Here is a 22,733-nt window from a genome sequence, read left to right as displayed (position 1 = left end):
CAAAGGGACATATTTAAGGCTAACCTCTTAGGTCGTGCTCTTCATAATGATGGTTGAATTAGGAACTGGAAATGGGAAGCTGCTTGGTAGTGAAGTGATGGCACTATTGGACTTATTGGATATGGATATGGTGGGGAAGGGCCCAGGCGTCTGACTGTGTAGTACCATTCAGCAAGCTCATGAACATGGGAAGAGGGCAGATTCAAGGGAGAATGTGGCTCCATTTTGGAGGTACCAGATGACTGGTGGTGGGATGTGCACCAGCGGATGGCCAGTAGTCAGACATGCACGTCTGGATATCAGGGGAAAGGGCTGGGCTGGAGACAGGTTGGGCATGGAAGCCTAAGTCGTGGGAATGCCAGCAGTTATCTCTGTAGAGTTTCAGATAAAAGGGCCTAGGACACATCTCTGAGGAAGCCAGCATTGGAGGCACTGACTCTGAAATACGAAAATATCTTTGGGGCAGGAGACCCTTGGCACACTTGTCTCACTTGTTCTTATTATGTGGTGAAAATCAAATTAGTGACAACAAAGAATTAGAGAGGAATCTAATAATGAATTTGTTACTGGCAACATTTAAGAAATCATTTTTCTTTATAAGACAAATGAGCTTATGACATGTTTTGGTATTATAAAATGATATCCTGTAAACTTAAAAATAATCACAAACTCATAGGCATCTCATCACCATAGAAGTGTTTATAAGAGCAAATTAGTTAGATAATATATAAATGTCTGCTTTAGCAGTAGCAGTGTATATGGATTGTATTGGAAATGCAGTACATACATATTTTAAAGTCTGAAAGATTGTTGTTGCAAAGTGCATACCATAATGTTAACAAAATCACAGCAAACTAAATTGAAAATCAGAGGTAAAAATAGCAACTCAAAATCACACTGGTGGCCACAATGACAGGTGCCCTTCTGGGGTGCGTTGTTTCCAGCCACCCGTTGTGTGCCAACCAGCCTTTGCAGTGTTGCTGGGCAGCCAGCAGACATCTCAGGAGAATACTGAATTAGTCCTTATACTAATGAGGCATTAACTCTAGTTTATCAATAAGCTTTATTAACACTTAACAGTTCAGCTTAGTACCTAGTCACCGTGTGGCTGTTACACGTAAAAATGAAAATTTCTAGGATTGTGCATCACGTGGGTTCATCAAGTTGAATGACATAAATGCCATTTTGTATAATAATGATGGTTTCCCATAGTTCAATTTGATAAGAACTTAAATCAGTTTGAGGCCTATCAGGTAGATCTTTCCAAGTACAGTTAGTTCTGCTGTAATCCCACACATGCATTACCAACAGTCACTGCACTCTGCAGAATTGGTTAAAATAAATAAATAAATAAATAAAAAACCCAGAGAGATTATGGGGAAAATGGAGTTAGAGGGGACAACACTAAAAAATTTTGCCAGTGACATGTTAAAAACAGGAACCTAATAAAACAGTAGCATAATTTTATATGTTAAATCACTAAGAAATGCATAAATGCTGTAGTAAGCATGGCACTTTACCTTGAAAAATATTTACATTCTATAGTTGGAAGTGGGTGCCTGTGCTCCCAAGGTACACCTGCCCCTCTGTGTGTAAGAGGAAGAAAATGAGGTAGAGCAGAGGAGAAAAAGGCAAGCAAGGCAGAGGGGAATATGGAGCATTAGAGAGCACAGTGGGCCTGGGAAGGGTGCAGTGAAGTGGGGTTGGGGCCTTTGGGTCATAGCAGGTGAGGGGCACAATGTGTGGCCCAGGTATGAATGGACTGAGCTGGTAGGTGTCTGAGATGTGTTTCATGGGATCCTGGTGGCTCCAGTCAGTGGGTGCAGTTTTCTGCATTCACCTGGTATTTCTTGCCTATGAAATCCCACATAAGCAAATGGGAATTTGCCTTTGGTCAAATTGTTCCTTGATGTATTGACAATGTTGGAACAAATTTTTATTTTCAAGCAAGTGTTCCAGAGTGGAGCTGATTATACTGTATGCCCTTGTCCTTCTTGGAGAATCAATGATGGGGAGGAGGACACAGCACTGAGGAGAATTCCATCATTTAACAAACATGTCCTAAGTGCCTTCTGTGTGCCAGACACTGCACTGAGAGTTGGGGTTATAGTACACACAAAGCAAAGTTTCTGCACAAATGGGGGTTTATGTTCTAGTGGTAGAGGAAGAAAAACAAGACACATATAGAAATAATAAAGCAGGTGGAGGCTGGGCACAGTGACTCACCTCTGTAACTCCAGAGCTTTGGGAGGCTGAGGCAGGAGGATCGTTTGAGGCCAGGATAACACCGGCCTGGGCAACATAGTAAGACCCCGTCTCTACAGTAATGTTAAAAAATTGGCCTAGTGTCGTGGCTTGTGCCTGTGGTCCCAACTACTTGGGAGGCTGAGGCAGTAGAATTACTTGAGCCCAGGAGTTTGAGGCTACAGTGAGCTATGATGGTGCAACTGCACTCCAGCCTGGGTGACAAAGTGAGACCCTGTCTCAAAAAAAAAAAAATACTACTACTACTGATAAAGCAAGTGGAAGTGGAAGTTGGGGACGATGGAGTGGCTAAAGAAAACCTCAGAGATGATATTTGAACAGAGTTGGTACAGTCACATGACTCTTGATGAGGATAGGTTCTGAGAAATGCATCATTAGGTCATTTCATTGTTGTGTGAACATCCTAAAGTGTGCCTACGTACACCCAGATGGAGCAGCTCAGTACACACCTGGGCTAGATGGTACAGTCTACCGTCCTAGGCTACAAACCTGTATGGCATGTTACTGTACTGAATACTGTAGGCACAGTGTTGTAACACAATGGTGTGTATCTAAACATTGAAAAGGTACAGTAAAGATACAGTATAAAACATAAAAAATGCTACATCTGAATAGGGCACTTAGTGTAGCTGGAGCTTGCACAACTGGAAGTTGTTCTGGGTGAATAACTGACTAGTGAGTAAATGTGAAGGCCTAATACGTCATTGTACACTACTGTAAACTATAAACACATTACACTTGGGCTACAGTAAATTTATAAAAACATTTTTCTTCAATAATAAATTAACCTTAGCTTACTGTAACTGTTTTACTTGATAAACTTTAAAAAAATTTTAAACTTTTAAAATCCTTTATAATAACACTTAGCTTAAAACACAAACTTATTTTCCTTTACAAAAAATTTTCATTTTATTTTATTTTAACTTTTATATTCAGGGGTACATGTGCAGGTTTGTTACATAGGTCAACTTCTCTCATGGGGGTTTATTTTACAGATTATTTCATCACTGAGGTATTAAGCCTAGTAATTAGTTATTTTTAGTTATTTAGTTATATTAGTTATTTTTCTTGATCCTCTCCCTCCTCCCACCCTCTACCGTCCAATAGGCCAGTGTGTGTTGTTCCCCCTGTGTCCATGTGTTCTCATAATTTAGCTCCTACTTATAAGTGAGAACATGCTGTATTTGGTTTTCTGTTCCTGTGTTAGTTTGCTATGGATAATGGCCTCAAGCTCCATCTATGTCCCCGCAAAGGACTTGATCTCATTCTTTTTTATGGCTGTATAGTATTCCGTGGTGTATATGTACCACATTTTCTTTATCCAGTCTATCATTGATGGGCATTTAGGTTTATTCCATGTCTTTGCTAAAAATACTTTCTTTATACCCCTATTTGATAGCTTTTTTCTATTTTTACTTTTTTTTTTTCTTTTCAGTTGGAGCCTTGCTCTGTTGCCCAGGCTGGAGTGCAGTGGCGTCGTCTCGGCTCACTGCAACCTCCGCCTCCCGGGTTCAAGTGATTCTCCTGCCTCAGCCTCCTGAGTAGTTGAGATTACAGGCACACGCCACCACACCAGCTAATTTTTGTATTTTTAGTAGAGACAGGGTTTTGCCATGTTGGCCAGGCTGGTCTCAAACTCCTGATCTCAGGTGATCCACCTGCCTTGGCCTCGCAAAGTGCTGGGATTACAGGTGTGAGCCACCATGCCCAGCCATCTATTTTTACTTTTTAAACTTTTTTGTTAAAAACTAACACACAAATACACCATGAGCCTGGGCCTGTACCAAGTCAGGATCATCAGTATCACTGTCTTCCACCTTAACATCTTGTCCCAGTGGAGGGTCTTCAGGGGCAATAACAGACATGCAGCTGTCATCTCATCTCCTATGATAACATTGCCTTCTGGAATTTCTCTTGAAGCACCTGCCTAAGGCTAGTTTACAGTTAACTTAAAAAAATGTAGAAGGAATATACTCTAAAACAATGATAAAAAGTAGGTTTCTTTACACCAACATTACCACAAATGTGATTAATCTGTTACACTATGATGTTTTGACAGCCATGACATCACTAGGTGATAGGAATTTTTCAGCTCCATTATAATCTTATGGGACCACTCTCATATATGTGGTTTGTCATTGACTGAAATATCACTATGCATTGCATGACTATATTTGATCAGAGATCCAAATGGGCCATGCAGAGATTTGGGAAAAGAAGATTCTAGACAAAAGGAATGGGAAAGGCCGAGCCCCTGAGGCAGGGCATATTTGGGAAGCTAAGGGTGTGGACTTAGGAGGAGGAGGGTGGCAGGGTTAGGGTGGAGAAGTAATTTCTTTCCTGTTGAAATAACTGCTAAGTTAAAAGAAAAGTTGCAAGAGGAATTCAAAGGAATCCTGAATACCCTATGTCCAGGTTTACCAGTTGTTACCACTGGCCACATTTTCTTTATCATCCTTTGTATTTACATTTTTTTGAATCACTTGAGTCAGTTGTAGGCATTGTGCCTCTTTATCTCTAAACATTTCAGTTCGTATTTTTCTAAAAGATATTCTGTTATATAATCACATTAAAATCCTCAAAATCAGGAAATTTAACATTGTGGATAATCCTGTTAAATAACCCTCTGCAGCCTATGTCCTCTCCTCTTGAATCTGGATTGGGCTTGTGCCTGCTTTGACGGACGGAATATTGAGGAAGTGGCCTTCAGAAAGTTTGGCAGCTTCTACTTCCTCTCGGAGCCTGTGGTTGTCATGTAAGAAGTGCAGGATCACCCTCTGCTGGAGAGAGAGACCACACACAAAGGCTGGAGGATGAGACTGCAGAGGGAGACCTCATTAGTGGGCACCAAAGTGCCAGACATCCAACACCCAGCTGCCACCTTAAGCACAGGCGTGTGTCCCCAAGCGTGAGCATCTGATTCATGAGATACAGTAAAATTGTTGCTTTATGCTACCAAGTTTTTTGCTACGCAACAAGACTTCCCCTGCTTCATACACATCGTGCCAGTCACAAGAGAATACCTCCCTCTGGGCATATAGACTACAAAAAGGCACCTTGCTGGGGCACAGGTGGCCAGGGCACTCACACAGGGAGGAGAGGCCCTGCAGGATGTCCACCCTACCGGCCCCTCATCCTGGTGCGCTCTGTACAGCACAGGGCTGCACAGCTTCTGCATCCGGGGGCTGGAGGTGGTTGTGGAGGGATGCCCACAGGCAGCTTGCTAGTCTGCACATGTTCTTTCTAACTGCTGGGCTTTTGTGTTGCCCTGCCTTTGCCCAGTGTCCTATGGCCCTAGAGGCCTGGGCTGTCACTGCTAACGTCGTGGCAATGCCAGGCAATGACCACCCCAAGGCCATGCTGGGGAGAGGTAGAACATTTTGATATTTGAACAGCTTTTGTCCCCCATCCTTTCCTTGCCCTTCCAGCCAGCTCTTCAGTGCCCTAGGCAACAGCCACTCATTTCTCACATCCCCAGCTCCAAACAGCCTTCAGTGAAGCTGGGTGTGTGTCTCATTTTGTTGCTATAGTTTGTTACTGGAACCTCTCTCACTCTCATTTCTTCAGGGTTGATTTTTCAGGAAGGAGTTAGCAGCCCATCCTAGTTTGTCACATAGGTGGATGGGCAGCTATTTCTTTTCCTTCGGGCTATATCCTTCAGCATACACCTCTAATAGATTTTAACAATCTGTAGGTTGTTATTCTTGCCCCTAGACTGTGAACTTACTCAGGGCAGGGTGGGACCTGATTCGTTTCTGTGCCCTAACCATCAGTCAACTAGTATTTCCTGATGTAAGCATCATGAATCAGCCCAGTCATTTCTCTGGTCACCTTCAGCCACCAGAGTTTGCCCTGAATAGAACCTCTTGATCTTTGAACACAGTAGCTGTGGTCCATCACCCAGACGAGTGACCCCAGCACCAAAACTGTCCATTAATATACTGGAAAATTACCATTAATGGACTTAAACGGGCCATTAACTTATTTTTTCTGCATAATTGAGGCGTAAAGAATTATTCAATTGTTCATGATTGAATGTCGGGTCTATAGGTAGATCAAGATACTGTCTAAGGTCAAACATTTGAGAGCTGGTCTGTGTTTGCATGTGATTGACAGGCAAAGGCCTAAGGAAAATGGAGAGGAGAAATGAAGGGGAGGAGGGTCAAGGAAACGAGGAAAGAGAGGAGATAGAAGTGAACAAGCGGAGGTGGAAAAAGCTAGATGAAAAATGAAGGAGCGCTAAGAAGAGGAGAAAACAAACGCCAGGGCAGGAGAGGAGCTAGGAGAGCAGGAAGAGAGGATGGGGGGATGGAGGGCTTATGAGGTGTCTTTACTCTACTTTCTCCATCTTACTGTGTTTTTTATGACCCTGACAGTTTTGAAGAGTGCAAGTGGCTCTTTTGTGGTATAGCCTTCAATTTGCATCTGTTGAGGATCTGATTAAATTTTAGTGTGCATTTTGGCAGGAACTGCTTAGCAGTGTTAGGTCCTCGGCACTGTCAAGACAGGAAGCACATGGCGTGGTCTGTCCGTCCCTGTGTGGGTAGGTGTCCGCCAGGTCTCTTCTGGGAGCCTGCCTCTGTGGGAAAGTGGTGACACTGTAATGTCCTGCTGCTCACCAGGCTTCCACCCACTTGTTTCAGCATCTTCTGATAATTCCTGCCAGAGTCCATAATTATTGTGATGGCTATAAAACAGTGATTTTCTAACCCTGTATTGCATCTATATTTATTCACTGACATTCTAGAGCATGCAGGTGCTATTAATTAATGATTTGATATTTATTATCAGTATGCTGTCATTGATTTTTTCTTTTTAGAGACAGGCTTTTGCTATGTTGCCCAGGCTGGAGTGTAATGGTACAATCACAGCTCACTGCAGCCCTCTCTCCCAGAGTGGTTGGCTTGGCCTCGTTTATGCTTATTTCATTCAACTGGTTATAATTAATCACTGTCACTGTTTTGGTGCTCACGTTGTCCCAAATTTGGCTACAGGGAGTCCCTTTAATTGGATTCTATGCCCTTTTGATGAGGGCCGCTATTTGCTTCATCAAAGAGTAGGTGGGGTCATCTCAGATAAGAGGAAATGGGTTTAGAGGGTTGTTGGAGGAGATCTGAAATCATCTTGTTGGCTGGTGGGAGAGAATGATATTGAGGAAGGAGTAGAAGGTGGTGTTGAGGGCCCACGTGGGGCTGGAATCTGTGGCCACAGTATTATTATTGCCATTGTTATTGAACTTTAGCCTACTTTTGTAACCTAATTCTAGGTATGGAGATGGTGGACATTTGGGTCCCTTTTAGGGAGGGTTTTGCTAAGTGGGTGAAATTTTAAAAACTCTGAAGATTAGGATGCTAGGAAAGAATAGGTGGAGAATCCCTGTGCTTCTTCCCTTTTAGGAATGGATTTTGAATACTACAACCAAACTCTTGAACTTGTAATGAAGTTAACACTTAACTTTTCTTTTGATGACATTATGAAAAGGATATGATTAATTTTTTGTATTTGAAATGTGACACTTGCTATTTATGTTACAGAAAGAGGCCTCTGATCCTTTCAGCCTAAATGAATTACTAGATGAATTATCAAGGAAACAGAAAGAAGAATTATGGCAAAGGCTGAAGAATTTATTGACAGATGTGTTGTTAGAAAGCCCAGTGGATGGGTGGCAGGTAGTGGAAGCCCAGGGTGAAGACAATATGGAAACAGAACATGGCTCAAAAATGGTAGTATTTCTTTTTCAAAAATAAGAAACATTTTTCTCTTTTTTTTGTCAAAAAATAACTGTTCATTGTGTATCATTGAATTTTACATTAAGACAGATTTTGAAGTTAGAAGTCAAGAATTTTAGAAGTTTAGTCTGTTGTAGTTTTATTCACTTTTCAACCCTACTGTTATTAATCTAATACTAAATATTGCTGTTCTTTTAGGATGATTTACTTTTATTCAACTTTAATTCTTTTTAGAGTAAGCTAGAATTGTGGCTTGATTTTTAGAAAATTTGTAACTGAAATTTCTGCTAAAAACTGATTTTAAGTTGATGATTTTAATTCACTCATGCTTTGATTTTTCATTTATAGAGAAAAAGCATAGAAATAATTTATGCAATTACATCTGTGATTCTTGCTTCTGTGTCTGTAATAAATGAAAGTGAGAACTACGAAGCCCTACTGGAATGTGTTATTATATTAAATGGTGAGTTGATTTTGTTATAAATGGCATATTTAGAAGTGGGTGTTGAAATACTTGTTTTTGTTTCTGTTTTTATTTATTTATTCATTTATTTTATTTTTTTTTTGAGACGGAGTTTCGCTCTTGTTGCCTAGGCAGGAGTGCAATGGCGCGATCTCAGCTCACCACAACCTCTGCCTCCCGGGTTCAAGCGATTCTCTTGCCTCAGCCTCCCTAGTAGCTGGGATTACAGGCATTCATCACCACGCCCACCTAATTTTGTATTTTTAGTAGAGACAGGGTTTCTCCATGTTGGTCAGGCTAGTCTCAAACTCCTGACCTCAGGTGATCCACCCACCTTGGCCTCCCAAAGTGCTGAGATTACAGGCGTGAGCCACCGCGGCTGGCCTGAAATGATACTTTGTAAAAGGAAACTAGTTGTTTTCATGAGCATTGTTGAATTCAGTAGCAGAAGTGGTATAAAGGTATAGCTTTGCAGTCAAGTTCTTTTTCTTCAGCTAGAATAGGAACATACTTACATAAGAGTTGTCCTGAATACTTAGTTTATTTATTTTATATTTATCGTTTTTTTTAGAGACAGAATCTCGCTCTGTTGCCTATGCTGGAGTGCAGTGACATGATCCCAGCTCACTGTAGCCTTGACCTCCTGGCCTCTAGCTATCCTCTCACCTCAGCCTCCTTAGTAGCTGGGACCATGGCCCATGCTTTTTGTTTTGTTTTGTTTTGTTTTTTGGTAGAGACAGGATCTAACTGTGTTGCCCAGGCTGGTCTCAAACTCCTGTGCTCAAGTGATCCTCCCACCTTGCCCTGGCAAAGTGCTGGGATTACAGGCATGAGCCATTGTGTCTGGCCTAATTAGTTTAATTTAAGCTCCATTTAGATGTTATAGATGGTGAGATGGGCAGTACTCAGCAACTAACTGCTGTTTACAGGTTTTTCAGGGAAGTCTTGACTTACTGGACCAATGATCAAGAACTTGTTGAGAAGAAAATACCTGATTATGTGATTACCATTGCTAGATAGTGTCAATTTAACTAAGAATTTGTGACACTGAATTTTTTCTTTAAGTATGTTGTGAACGTGATCTGAGGAGTGATTATTGACTCCTAGGGGAGTTTTACTGTATTGAAATTTAAATGATGGTACTTTTCAAGTTTTAACAAAACTGTAAAACTAGTTATTAATTTAGTCTAAGTTAATGAAAATATTTGATTGTGAAATATATAAAATTTTAGTTACAAAAGATGTAAAAATATCTTAATGATTTTTAAGAAAACTTTTCACATACCCTCATCCTTCACTGTGCGAGTGTAATTAGTTTGATGTGACAAAGTATCTCATCAAGCTTCTTATTCTTAGCATCACTTGGATTTATGTATGTTTTATAGTACATTGTTTTATTCTGAATTCTTGAGTTGAAATACAGTGTCTTATTAAAAAGTCACCCCTAATCATAATGAAAATAGCTTCCAAATGCTTTGTGAATTTTACTATCAGTTTATTTGTACGGTCTGCAAATAACTAGTGAAATGATTAGTGCTAACACTGTAGTTGCTATCATCTTCCCAGTTAATTCAGGAATGTTATATTAGTGTAATGACATTCAGATACCTACAGATTATAATTATGAGCATTAGTATCATTAATCTAATTATTGAGCTTTTCTGTTAATAAAAGCACTGCAGTTTTTGTATTCGTTATGGTAATTGCTTTGACTGTTTTTCACCTCTGAGCCAAAATTTGAGGCTGGCACATTGAGGGATAGTAGTGGATTATTGATTGGTCAGTAGACCTGTCTTGGCTCTGGTGTTAACAGAGATACCATTGGTGTTGTTACACTGAGGTTTGGTTAGCCTCAGCATCTGCCTTTCTAAAATTGGTGATACGATTTCTCTGAGACTTCCAGTTCCAAAAATCTCTTTTCTATTATGTCTGTTGAGGGTCTTTTTATAACAATTGTCAAACAGTTTTTAAATTAACATTATTTGCATTTTATAATTAATGTATATAAATCTTTGGCAAGTTAAACATAAACTAATATTATTTGCTTAGCAAAGCTTTAAATAATATATAAAGTCATGACACTCTAAACTGTTGACTCTGAAGTAATAAGAATTTGCCTTACTAATTGGAAAATTACTGTGCTGTATTTTAGGTATTTTATATGCATTACCTGAGTCTGAACGAAAACTACAGAGTTCTATTCAGGATTTGTGTGTTACCTGGTGGGAGAAAGGCCTGCCTGCCAAGGAAGACACAGGAAAGACAGCCTTTGTCATGTTACTAAGGAGGAGTCTGGAGACTAAGACAGTATGCTCACTTTTTATTTTTTTAAAGACAGGGTCTCTCTCTATTGCCCAGATGGAGTGCAGTGGCATGATCATAGCTCACTGCAGCCTCAAACTCCTGGGCTCGAGCAATCCTCCTGCCTCAGCCTCTCAAGTAGCTGAGACTTCAGGAGTGCACCACCTAGCTAGGACTTTATTTTTAAACGTCTTCCTAACATTCTAAACCTGCGCTATTCAATGTAGTAGCCCCTTGCCACAGAAAGCTGTTTAAATTTAAAGTTAAAAATAATGAAAAATTCAGTTCCTCAGTTACATTAGTCACATTTTAGTAGCTCTACAGTGAAATGTGGCTAATGTCTACTGCACTAGACAGTTCAGATGTATAAAATCTTCATCATCGAGGAAGTTCTTGAACTTGCTGGATTTTTAATTATTTTCCTTATGTTTTAAAAAAATGTTCTGTAGAGCTATAGGTGGCATTTGCAAATTTTAAAATGTTTTTATTTGTCATTATTTTTTAATCTTTGATGAATCAACTAGAATTACCATTATTTATGATATAAAATATACTTGATTTGAAATATGACTTTACTGTTCATTAAAAAAGGTATAACATTTTTTATGTCATTCCTAGGGTGCAGACATATGTCGGCTTTGGCGTATCCATCAAGCTTTATATTGCTTTGATTATGATTTGGAGGAAAGTGGAGAAATTAAAGATATGTTACTTGAGTGCTTCATAAATATTAATTATATCAAGAAAGAAGAGGTAAATAGGTATTTGTTTTTTGATCTGTTTGTGAGCTGCTTCTTAATAGATGTTTCTCCTGTGTTCACATGGTTCCTGTCTGCATCATGCTCGGTGTTGCTTAGCTACCAGGAGCCATTTACTGCACATTATTTTTACTGCATGGCAGTACTAGAGAAGACATTTTACAAGTCCTTGCTTATTTCATCATTAACTTGGATGGTAACAGGTGGCAGTGTGAATCCTAGGGGAACCGTAATTACATTTTAAATTAAGAATGATTAAAAATAAGGTTGAGAAAGCACTTCTCTATGAATGAGATCTGGCCTTCTGCCCTAATTCCATTTTAATTGCCATGTACTCAAAACTGTCATCCCATAATATCCTCCATTTCTTTTTTCTACCCATCCTGTAAATCCAGAGAGGCTTCTGGCCTGTTGCTGCACTGCCCGTCCTGGGGTCAACTCCCATATGAGGCTACTGAGCACCTGAAATGGGACCCATCTGAACTGAGATTAGCCATAAGTATAAAATACACATGGATTTGAAGATTTAGTGGGAAAGAAATGAACATAAAATAGCTCATTAATAATTTTTGTTATGTACTTAATAGACAATATTTTTATTGTCTGTTATATTAAATATTGCTTTACATAAAATATATTATTAAAATTAATCTTCTTTACTTTTGTTAACATGGCTACTGGAGAATTAAGAATTACAGAGAGGCTCGCATAGTTCTTCTGTGTTAGGGGCCTTCTGCAGTTGTTTACTGAGCATCGACTACATGCTCAGGCAGAGTCAGTGGAGACTAGAACAAGCCTTTGCTTTTGGATGCTCATAGCTCAGCAGGCACATCTCTGAGGCAGAAGGAGGAAGTCATCCCTCCTCCCTGAAGGAGGTGGAGAAGGGCTTCAGAGGAGGAGGAGGACCAGCTCTGAGGTACAGAATAAGTTTCCTCCAGGTGTCACAGCTGCTCAGCGGCAGAGACAGAACTGGACCCCGGCGAGCCATCTGCAGTCCGCTAGACAAAGGGCCATGTGATTAGGACTGAGACCTTTGGCTCCCAGGGTCTTTGTTCACTTTATAGGTGGTGCCCTTGGTCAGGCCTTTCAGCCTCAGAGTTTTCTTCTGTAAAATAGGAGCAGCAGTTACTGTTTCACAGGATTGTTGTGAGGAACAGATGAGGTAATATGTATCAAACCGCAGCCCAGGCGCTGGTGGATAAGAACCCTTGGGGAGGGCTGCCCTTTGCCATCCTTGCTGTGTCAGCACCATCGTTATTACAAAGATGTTGGACACAGCCTGTGCCCCACACATGTCTCCAGGATTGTCCTGAAATGGGAGAGTGAAGAAATTAATGATGGATTCAAACAATAAACAATTTTATGTTGACTTATACATAAGGAGTTGATGAATCGTACTTGTTAACTTATATATGTGTGCAGATATATAACAGGCATAAACGTATGTATGTGTTACAACCCCTACCCTTTTTAAAAAATTGATGTCTCCTTTGAATTTAAGATATCTAAATGTAGTTTCCTCATCAATCATTAATTTGGTCAGGTCAGTTTCCAGTCATTCTGGGTAAACCATAAACATCTTGTACTGTACTAACAGATTACTTCCAGTGAATATTACTGTTTTTTTTTTTTTAACTTGCCTGTTGTGAGCATGGTTACCCTGCATTTGAATCAAAATGTATTGCATTTCTGTAGGATTCCAGTTCTGTGCAGTGGTGTGCTGATAAGAGATAAAGGTGCTATTCACTGAGAGAATTCTAGATAGATGTATTTTATGCACTCTATAGAGTATGAATATTGTATTCATTCTTTTTAGGTTCAGATATATAATCTAGTAGCATGCATATAAATTATCATCACATGATGTATTTATGACTTGAAGACTGTGTATTTGGAAATTCTAGCTTGACAAACACTTAGCCTTTTAACTATATGAGTCCTCAGTTTTCTCATCTATAAATGAGAAGGTGAAATGAACTGGGATATTCAACTCCATTCCCACCCACCTATGCTAGATTTAAAGCTTTCTTTCATTTGAGACTATGGAACCATCCATGACAGAGCCAGAATGAGACGTTTATGGACCCATGGTTACTGTCTGTGGTCTCCATCTCTGCACCTGTGGCCCTTGAGGACAGAGGCGCTCAGTGTAGTGGCTGCTCAGCCCTGGGGGAGGCGGCTTGTGTGGCTCCTGGTTGTGCAGGCCCCGCAGACAGCTCAACTCGTGCGTGTGCTCTCAGTGATAATTACATGTGCCTCCTTTTTAGCAATAGCAATGTTTAGCTTACTAGACGTTTCAAATAATTGTTTGTTATTTGGCACTTTTTATTTGGTTGCAATGTAAACATTCTATCCTTTTTTATTTCTAGGGAAGAAGATTTCTTAGTTGTCTCTTCAACTGGAATATCAACTTCATCAAAATGATCCACGGGACCATTAAAAACCAGTTACAGGGATTACAAAAGTAAGTGTTAAAAGTACTGAAGATTTTGTGCTGTCTTAATCTGGTTTTGAAAGATTCCATTTGGTCTGACTTCTTAAGTTATAGTAATGGATTAGAAGCTTTAGAAATATGTTATTTATTATGTACCATTGGATCACTGGGTAGCTTTTTCCTTTTATAGGAAATCATTCTTTTCCAGTATTGACCACTGAAATTAAGGTTTTAATTTGTGGTAGTTCTTTAAATAGTTAAAATAGTTTCCAGTTGAACCTTAGCCTCGCTCGTAATAAAGCCATGTCCATGGTACTTTGAATGCAATGTGTGCTTTTTGGTTGAATGTGGCCTGGCCAGGGTGGCTTCTCGGAAGAGCCTGTGGAATCTGCAGGAGCAGCAGGGAACGTTGCAGTCATGACTCTGCCACTCCCTGCGTGATGGAGATGTCAAGTGTGCGCTTGTCATTTGCCAGGCACAAGGCAGAGTACTTCATTTGCTCCAGCGCTGAGTACTTAGTCTGCATTTTAAAATTTAATCTTCACAACTCTCTTTTGAGATAGGCTTTGTTTTCTAAATTTCCCAGTGTCAGGCAACTGTATAAGTACCAAGTTGGGATCTGATTCTAGATCTCTGATTGCAAAGCTCCTGTTGTATACTAGATTGCTTTTTCATATTTCCTCATCTTCAGAATATTTGAGTTGAACTAATAGATTTCTAAGCTTATGATTCTTAAGTTGGTACTGGTATTTTAGGGCTTCTTGTACCTCAGGAATTGGTAGCGTGAAAAGTCCAACGTGACTCCAAGTCGACAATTTATTTATATTTAAATATTTTTGACTTTAGAATTTTGTTCTGGACTTATGCACTCACAGTTTCACAGAAAATAGTAAAGTTTTAGGTAAGCCTTGACTGAGAAGGATGAAATAGTTCGTCACTTCAGTTTCCTTTCCCAAAACCTTCTCCGTTTTCTACTTTTTGCTACAGGTAGATAACCTATTTCTATAGATGATTTGCTAAGCACTAGTTTAAACTGAGTTTCTTCTACACTGTGGTTGGAGAGTAGCTGAAATGATACATGTTGAAAGAATAATTCTTTAAATTTGCATTAAAACTATTTTGATCTTTTTATATAGGTCTTTGATGGTATACATTGCAGAAATTTATTTCAGAGCTTGGAAAAAGGCTTCAGGGAAAATACTGGAGGTATTTTCATTTTTTTAAATGTTAACACTTATTTTTATTATATTTTAGTTACTAAATAAGTAGTCAAAGAAGGGTTATTTAAGATCCATGTTTATGCACTCTGTCAAAATAAAGCCAAATAATGAAAATCTATTTGATGGGCAATCCAGTCACTTGCTAAGATGTGTGGTTTGTGGGAGGTAGGACTGTGCTCTTTCAGCTGGGAGGGAGCTCTGACCCTGATCTTTCCAGCCATGTGCTCACTGGGCATTTGGAACGTGGCCAGTCTGATTCAAGATGTGTTGTAAGTGTAAGAAACATACCAGATTTCAAAGACTTCATATGGATATGAGAATATAAAATATCTTAGTACTTTTTAAAAATGTTGAGTGAATGTTGAAATGATAGTGGTTTGGATGTATCAGGCGAAATGTGGTACTTGGCCCTTTGTGGGTTTCGCATCCATGGATTCAATCAACCAAGGATCGAAAATATTTGGGAAAAAAATGCATTGTACTTAACATGTACAGACTTTTTTTTTCTTGTCATCAGTCCCTAAACATATAGTGTCACAACTATTTCTATAACATTGACATTGTATTAAGTATTATAAGTAATCTAGAGATGATTTAAAGTGTGCAGGAGTGCGTAGGTTATATGCAGATACTACTCCACTTTATATGAGGAATTTGAGCATCCACAGATTCTGGTATCTGAGGGAGGTCCTAGAACTGATCCCCCATGGATACCAAGGGATGACTGTGTAATATTAAAGTAGTTTTACCTGTTTCTTTTGTCTGTTTTTAATGCAGCCACTAGAAAATTTAAAATTGCATCTGTGGCTTGCATTCAATTTCTATTGGATAGTGCCGTTCAGGGACTTCAAGTCACCTCTTTTAGTTACATTATTTTTGAGAATTTGAAGATATTTTCTTTGATTATGGGTAACTCTGGTGAATGCATAGTATTTATGTTATGAAGATAGGGCTATGTAATCCACAATCCCAACTCAACATCCAGATACCCTTTTGGACAAAAAAGTGTCTTTGTTTTCCCTTATATTTTTCTTATACCAGGTTCTCAATCATTTTATTTTTCTCTGAGAATAAAATTTTTACTCTAGGTCAGAAAGGAGCCTCTCACAACCCTGTGTTCTATCCTGACTTTTCATTCCTCTTTGGAGAGCAGGCCCTGCACTGATGGGCAGAGGGAGGAACCTGCAGGGTGGACAGAGGCTGCCCCATGTCTGGAATTTACTTCCATCCTCTCTGCTCCTCTGCACAACTTACACTTGATTTGTATTGCCAAGGTTTATTACTGACTTCTAGAAAATAAAAAATAGGCTGGGCGTGGTAGCTCACGCCTGTAATCCCAGCACTTTGGGAGGCCGAGGAGGGTGGATCACCTGAGGTCAGGAGTTTGAGACCAGCCTGACCAACGTGGCGAGACCCTGTCTCTACAGAAAAATAAACAAAATAAAAACTATTTGACTAGATGTATACAAAATTGGTATCAACAATGTGTATTTCTCAGTCTCACTCCATTCCTCTCTGTCCTCCCTCTCTTTAAGTTTTTCAGGCAAATTCCAGACCTGACATTTCATTTCTACATACTACTTTATTCATCACTCAAAAATGTGCTTATGGAATGCCATTGTAAGACCTAAAAATGTGACAGTAAATCCTTGGTATTTTTAAAAATAATCAAGCCACATTAAAATTTTTCCAGTGATCTCAAATGTCTCCTTAGAGTTTTTTTGAATTAGGACTCAACAAGTTGCCCACATGACATTTGCTTGTTATACCATTAAAATCGCTTATTCTAGAGCATTCCTCCCTCCTTTCCTTTTCTTAAAATCGATGCCATTGGCATGTGAGGAAACTGGAGCAGTTGTCCTGTAGAATGTCGGCATACTGATAGTTAGCTCTAAAGGTTTGGATTCAACTTTTATGGTACAAATAACTTCCCAGGTAGTGCTGTGTATCTCATCTTTCATTGCAAGTCAGACAATGTGTGGTTGTCCCACATTAAGTGATGTTAAGTGACTTCAGGTGAAGGAAATATTTTCAAATATAATGGGGAAGAGGAACTTGAGCATCTGCAGACTCTGGTTTGTATTAGTATTAACCCTAGGAGCGTTTCCTTAGGTCCTTCCTCAAAGCCACAGAAATCCTGCTCATGTGTGAGGGTGGGCACAGAGTACAGGTACAGACATAGGGTCCACTGGGGTTTTTTGCTACTCTTAGAGGCTAGGCCTTTTCCCAGTTGCTGCACTCTGAGTACCATTAGTGCATGGGGCTGATGAAGGGCTTCCCACACCTTCCTTGCTCAGCCCTTGTCAATAGTGGCCCTGAAATATCTTATTTACAGTTTCCACCGTAGAGGTAGTTCTGTTTTTGTTCTGTGGAGGCTGTTGGAACAAATCCAGTCTTCTGAAGGTTGCCCAGGTCAGTGATGAGTCAGAAGAGGGGGCTCCACACTCACCATGCACTCAGTCTCTGAAATTTGTCTGATTTGAACTAGCCTTGAGTGGTAGGTGGAATCTTACCTTGCCATTTGGCACAGATTTGATATTTCATCAAATAAAAGAGAAGCAAAGCATTCTCCTTGATAGAAGAAAACCAAAGGGATTCTAAGAAGCATGGACTTAAAATAAGAAAGCTTGGACAAAAGGGTCCAGGTTTTTTTCTCATGAAATGTAAGATGGACAGGTCAGACTCTTTTTGTACTCAAATGCTGCACTGCTTGTCAGGTCGTCAGTAGGACACACACACACCAAGTGCTTTGCATTGCATTTGTTATTTCAGGCGATTGAAAATGATTGCATCCAGGACTTCATGTTCCACGGGATACACCTTCCGAGGAGGTCTCCAGTGCATTCCAAAGTGCGGGAGGTAAGATTGTGAACAGATTGTTTTTGAAATAATGTTTCCTCTGTTTTGTTTTTCGATAATTGTTTTGGTTAAATTTTAAAATTAAGCTTTCACAGACATCAATTAGGGGGATTTCTCAGAACCTTGATATTTGATGTCTGGCAGTTTTATTCCTGCCACCAAAGTTTTAATGAGGAAAGCAAAGGTGTATTGTTGAGATGGTTAGTATTGTATTTGAATGACCTTAAATTCAATTCTCTGTCTTGAGATTTTCCAGAATTATTGGTTTCTAATGGCCACTATCATTTTTTTCAAAGATCCTAGAGGGTATTTGAAATTATTTTTATTATTTTACTTATTAAATTCCAATTTTGCTGTTCTGCAAACCAAATGAATAAATGTTTTGATTGTTTCTTTTGATAGTTTGTTCTGTAAAGGTAATCTCAGAATTTAGATATGAACTTTACCTTTATATTAATAATTGTAAATGGACTGACTAGATAAGATTCTATCATCAGTGCCATTACTACACTGATAGGTGTTTGATGGATCTTAAGGATCCTGGCAGGAGGAATGGGAAAATCTGGTCTGCTGTGTTTATTTAAATTAAGCAGCTGCTGTTGATCAGTGTTCTAACCCATGGGATGCCTTGTTTGCTTGCTGTTAGTTTTGGCAACCATATGTCAAGAAACCAAGTGAATAAAGACTACTCATTTCTTTGTTTTGTTGTATAGTGAAACTACTGCTATTTATAGAATGTAAATATACTAATTATATTAATTTTGAGTGGATAAGAAAATGTTTCTTTGCATTATTGATGATTCAATTTCAGTTACACAAGGATAAAGAACCCAGAGATTTATCTAGACTACTGAGTTTTCCAGAGGATTTAAAAATCGTGATTGCATATATTTAGGATAAATATATTCAATGAACTCCCTGTCCTACCCACCCCCCACCCCCATCCCAGTGTGGCTTTATTTAGTTGTAGTCAGTTTGGGTTATTTATTTCACATAGATGAGTTGGTGTTTCAAATTTTATTTAGTAGAATTGCATTAAACTATGTATTTATGTAAACTATATGTTTATGTAAACTATATGTGTAGTTTATATGTAAACTATGTATGTTTTCATATGTTATTTTCTGCTGTGGTAGTCTGAGTAATTAAGATATTATAAGTATAGATATCACTATTTGGTAAATTTATGGAAAAATGCACAAAAAGAATTTAAAGGGAGAATATTAGATTTCACTCAAGTGAAACGTGTTACTCAACTCCAAGTAATTGTTTTTGTCACAACTTATAACACATTATAGTTTCTTCCTCAAATTGTTTTTATTTGATAACTATTAAATTTATCTGATAAGTCGTTTTATTGATATTGAAAGAGGTTTCAGGCAGTGCTTCAGACATCATTTGAAATTAAAAATCTCAATATTGTTGATGAAAATGTTCTAGAATTAGATAATAACAATGGTAGCATAGCTCTAAATATACTGAAAGCCACTGAATTGTATACTTTAAAACAGTAGATTTTGTGGCATGTGAATTAATTCTTAAGCTGTTTAGAAAATTTTTCTATGAAGCAAGTATACTGTTGATATCAAAGTTTGATAGTATTATACACAAAAAGCAAACTATAGACTAATGTCACTTATCACCATCAATAAAAACCTCAAAATAATAATCAGAAAAAAATAATCCCCATACTGCTGCTCTTCTAGGGTAAGTTGATACAAGCTCACTTAAAGTGTAGGCTGTTCTTTTACAGCCTGTTTAATCTTTCAAAATTTTCATGTTTCACTAATAAAGTTTAGCCCCAAAAGGTGTGAATAGAGAAGTAAGGCAAAATTAATTGTTGTTAGGGACATGAGTCTACAAGGAATTTTGGGAAGATTCTGACTGGAAAAGAAGTGGGTAGGAAAAGAAGAATGAAAGCTACAAGAATGATCATTTTCTGATTTTTTCATAAGTTTTGGGAGGAACTTGATACCTAAATTAATCTCGTACAGTGAGGGGTCACTAAGTGTGACACCTCCTTGTTACAAAGTTATGAAACAGTTACCACATGTTGATAATAAAGAGGTTTAGTTAGTGTTTTGGAACAAGCGTGAGCTCTTAGAACCATTCAGGAATCTCCCCTTTTCCATTTTATCCTGAAGGTCAGAGGTTTAAACGAGTCTTTTTTTGAGGTTATGTGGCTGTTGGCAGAATAGCAGAAACTAGAACCCGAACCATTTTATAGCCCAAGGCCATTAATCTTTTTATTTCAGCCGTAGGTTCTTTCTTGTGATTGACTGCATTTACTAGTGTCCTATATCCATTGAAGTTACTCCTGCTGAAGAATTGTCATGACATGTGGATGCCAGCCAGAGCCTACTTGTGGTGGAGAGAACAATTCTCCCTGTTGCTCTTTCCAAATGCCATTTTATTTTATTTATTTATTTTTTTGTTAATGCCTTCCTTTTCGTTTTTTTGGTCCTTAGGTTCTGAGTTACTTTCACCATCAAAAGAAAGTTCGGCAGGGAGTGGAAGAGATGCTTTATAGATTATATAAGCCCATCCTTTGGAGAGGATTAAAGGTACACATTTCAAATAGTTTATCCGTGTTTGGAATGTACTACTTGTGCTTTTGAATTTAGCAAACTCTAAGTCAAAATTACAATAAAATAGTAAAGATAAGGCTGAAGACTGAATGCTTTGTGAAATTTTTGAACAAATGTTTTTTTCTTTTATTAAAAGCATTTCTTGGTTTCATTTAACTGGAAATCTGGATTGGTTTAGTGCTAACTACACAGTTATTTTTAAGTAACCATGTTTAGGGAAGGAGATTAGAGGCATGCCGTAAAGCAAACCAGCTGAGGCTGTGGGTGGTTTGCCGCGCTGGCCTGGGCTGTCCAGGGCTGTCCAGATCCTTGAGATCTAACAAACACACAATAACTTTCAGTGCAGACAACCTGGTATCTTTAGTGAGGATGTGGGGTGACCACTTCTTAGTGACATGAAGTGGGCTTTGAAGTGAGGAAGCTTTATCTTTTCATAGTATCTGTTGACATTGAACTGAGCAATGTTTGGTCAATTTAAACGTTATAATTGTCTGTAATTTGAAAATAAATCTGTATCAAGATAATTAAAGTGTTACTTTGGGAACACTGTACTTAAGCCTTCATATGTTAACTCTTTGGGATTCTGAGATACTCTTCTTTTATTATTATAGGCCAGAAACTCTGAAGTTCGATCAAATGCTGCATTGTTGTTTGTTGAAGCATTTCCTATTAGGGATCCAAACCTTCATGCTATTGAAATGGATAGTGAAATCCAGAAACAGTTTGAAGAGCTCTATGTACGTACTTCAGGTGGTCAAGCTTCTTACAGATATCAGCTTTGTCCAGGCTGTGGCATGTACTGCTTGTGTGTGTCCCCACCTCCCCTGTAACCGCCAGAGCTCTGCTCCCACATGGCATGGTTTCTAAACCTGGACTGTTCTTCAGAGAGATGCCACTTCTCCCTGGGGCCTTCTATAACAAGCGTGGACCTGTGGTGTCTTTTTCTACTTTTGGGACGTTTAATTATTTATTACTATGTGTGGTTTTAAACATTTTATGCATATGCCTGTTGTTTCCCCAATGGAGAGGTGGTGTCACATGGTGGGTAAAGCACATGCTCTGGTGTCAGCCCCCTGCTCTCTGGGGTCAGAGTCCACCACTCTCACTTAATAGGTATGTGGCTTTGGGCAAGTCACTTAACTTCTCTGTGTCTTTCTCTGTAAGTGCGATTGCGATATTGCCTATCCTAAAGGTGTTGGGTAGCGTAATGAGCAAACACTGGTTATATTTCAGGGCAAGCCTACAAATAATGCCTGTGGCAGGTGATTTTTCAGATGAGGTGCTAGGGTGTTAAGATGCGGCATTTATTTCCAAGGAGTATTGTGGATTCTTTTCATCTACTTAGTCTGTATTTCCTAACACAGCTTACTTAAGCAGTGCATACTATCTACTGTCCTAAGTAGTAAAGTTTTAGGAAACAGTGACAACAAAGTGCTGTTGTAATGCTGTCGCCTGTGGTGCTTCTGAAGTGCTCCCTTTTGTTTTTCTTTTTATTTTCTAACTTATGGAAAACCTGACATGCAGAAAGTTGAAGTAATAGTATAATAGGCCTGCACAGTGGCTTACGCCTGTAATCCCAGCACTGTGGGAGGGCAAGGTAGGAGGACTATTTGAGGCCAGGAATTTGAGACCAGTCTGGGCAACATAGTGAGACCTCGTCTCTACAAAAAGTTAAAAACAACAACAACAACAAACAAAAAAACAGCCCGGTGTGGTGGCACACGCCTGTGGTCCCAGCTACTTGGGAGGCTTCAGCCCAGGAGGTCAAGTCTACAGTGAGCCATGATCACACAACTGCACCCCAGCCTGGGTGACAGAGTGAGACCCTGTCTCAAAAAATAAAAAGAAAAAAAAGTGTAATAAATATCTGTATACTTCTTCATGCACACACACACATCCCTAAATGAAGTCATTAGTATTTTGCTGTGTACATTATGTATATTTATCTACAATTCCTTTTTTTTAAGATTCCTTATTTTTAAATTTTATTTTATTTTATTTTATTTTATTTTATTTTATTTTATTTTATTTTATTTTAGAGACAGAGTCGTGCTCTGTCTCCCAGGCTGGAGTCCAGTGGCGTGATCATCACTCACTGCAGCCTTAAATGGGAGGA

The 22,733-nt window shown here is 39.0% G+C and overlaps 1 protein-coding gene across 2 annotated transcripts in view; it reads left to right on the top strand.

The window, feature by feature from the left end:
- NCAPG2 (non-SMC condensin II complex subunit G2) overlaps nucleotides 1-22,733 on the top strand; it is a 69,302-nt gene that overhangs the window by 3,342 nt on the left and 43,227 nt on the right. For both annotated transcript variants that reach the window (XM_004046559.5, XM_063708884.1), the window contains 9 exons: nucleotides 7,800-7,988; nucleotides 8,343-8,457; nucleotides 10,610-10,764; nucleotides 11,377-11,511; nucleotides 13,886-13,980; nucleotides 15,087-15,156; nucleotides 17,943-18,029; nucleotides 20,498-20,593; nucleotides 21,229-21,354. In XM_004046559.5, the coding sequence (XP_004046607.1) occupies nucleotides 7,800-7,988; nucleotides 8,343-8,457; nucleotides 10,610-10,764; nucleotides 11,377-11,511; nucleotides 13,886-13,980; nucleotides 15,087-15,156; nucleotides 17,943-18,029; nucleotides 20,498-20,593; nucleotides 21,229-21,354 (1,068 nt within the window). The remainder of the gene's footprint in view (nucleotides 1-7,799; nucleotides 7,989-8,342; nucleotides 8,458-10,609; nucleotides 10,765-11,376; nucleotides 11,512-13,885; nucleotides 13,981-15,086; nucleotides 15,157-17,942; nucleotides 18,030-20,497; nucleotides 20,594-21,228; nucleotides 21,355-22,733) is intronic.

Source organism: Gorilla gorilla, chromosome 6 (assembly GCF_029281585.2).
Source record: "Gorilla gorilla gorilla isolate KB3781 chromosome 6, NHGRI_mGorGor1-v2.1_pri, whole genome shotgun sequence".
Classification (NCBI taxonomy): domain Eukaryota; kingdom Metazoa; phylum Chordata; class Mammalia; order Primates; family Hominidae; genus Gorilla; species Gorilla gorilla.
Note: the sequence above shows the minus strand (reverse complement) of the source record. Positions and strands in the feature narration are given on the sequence as shown.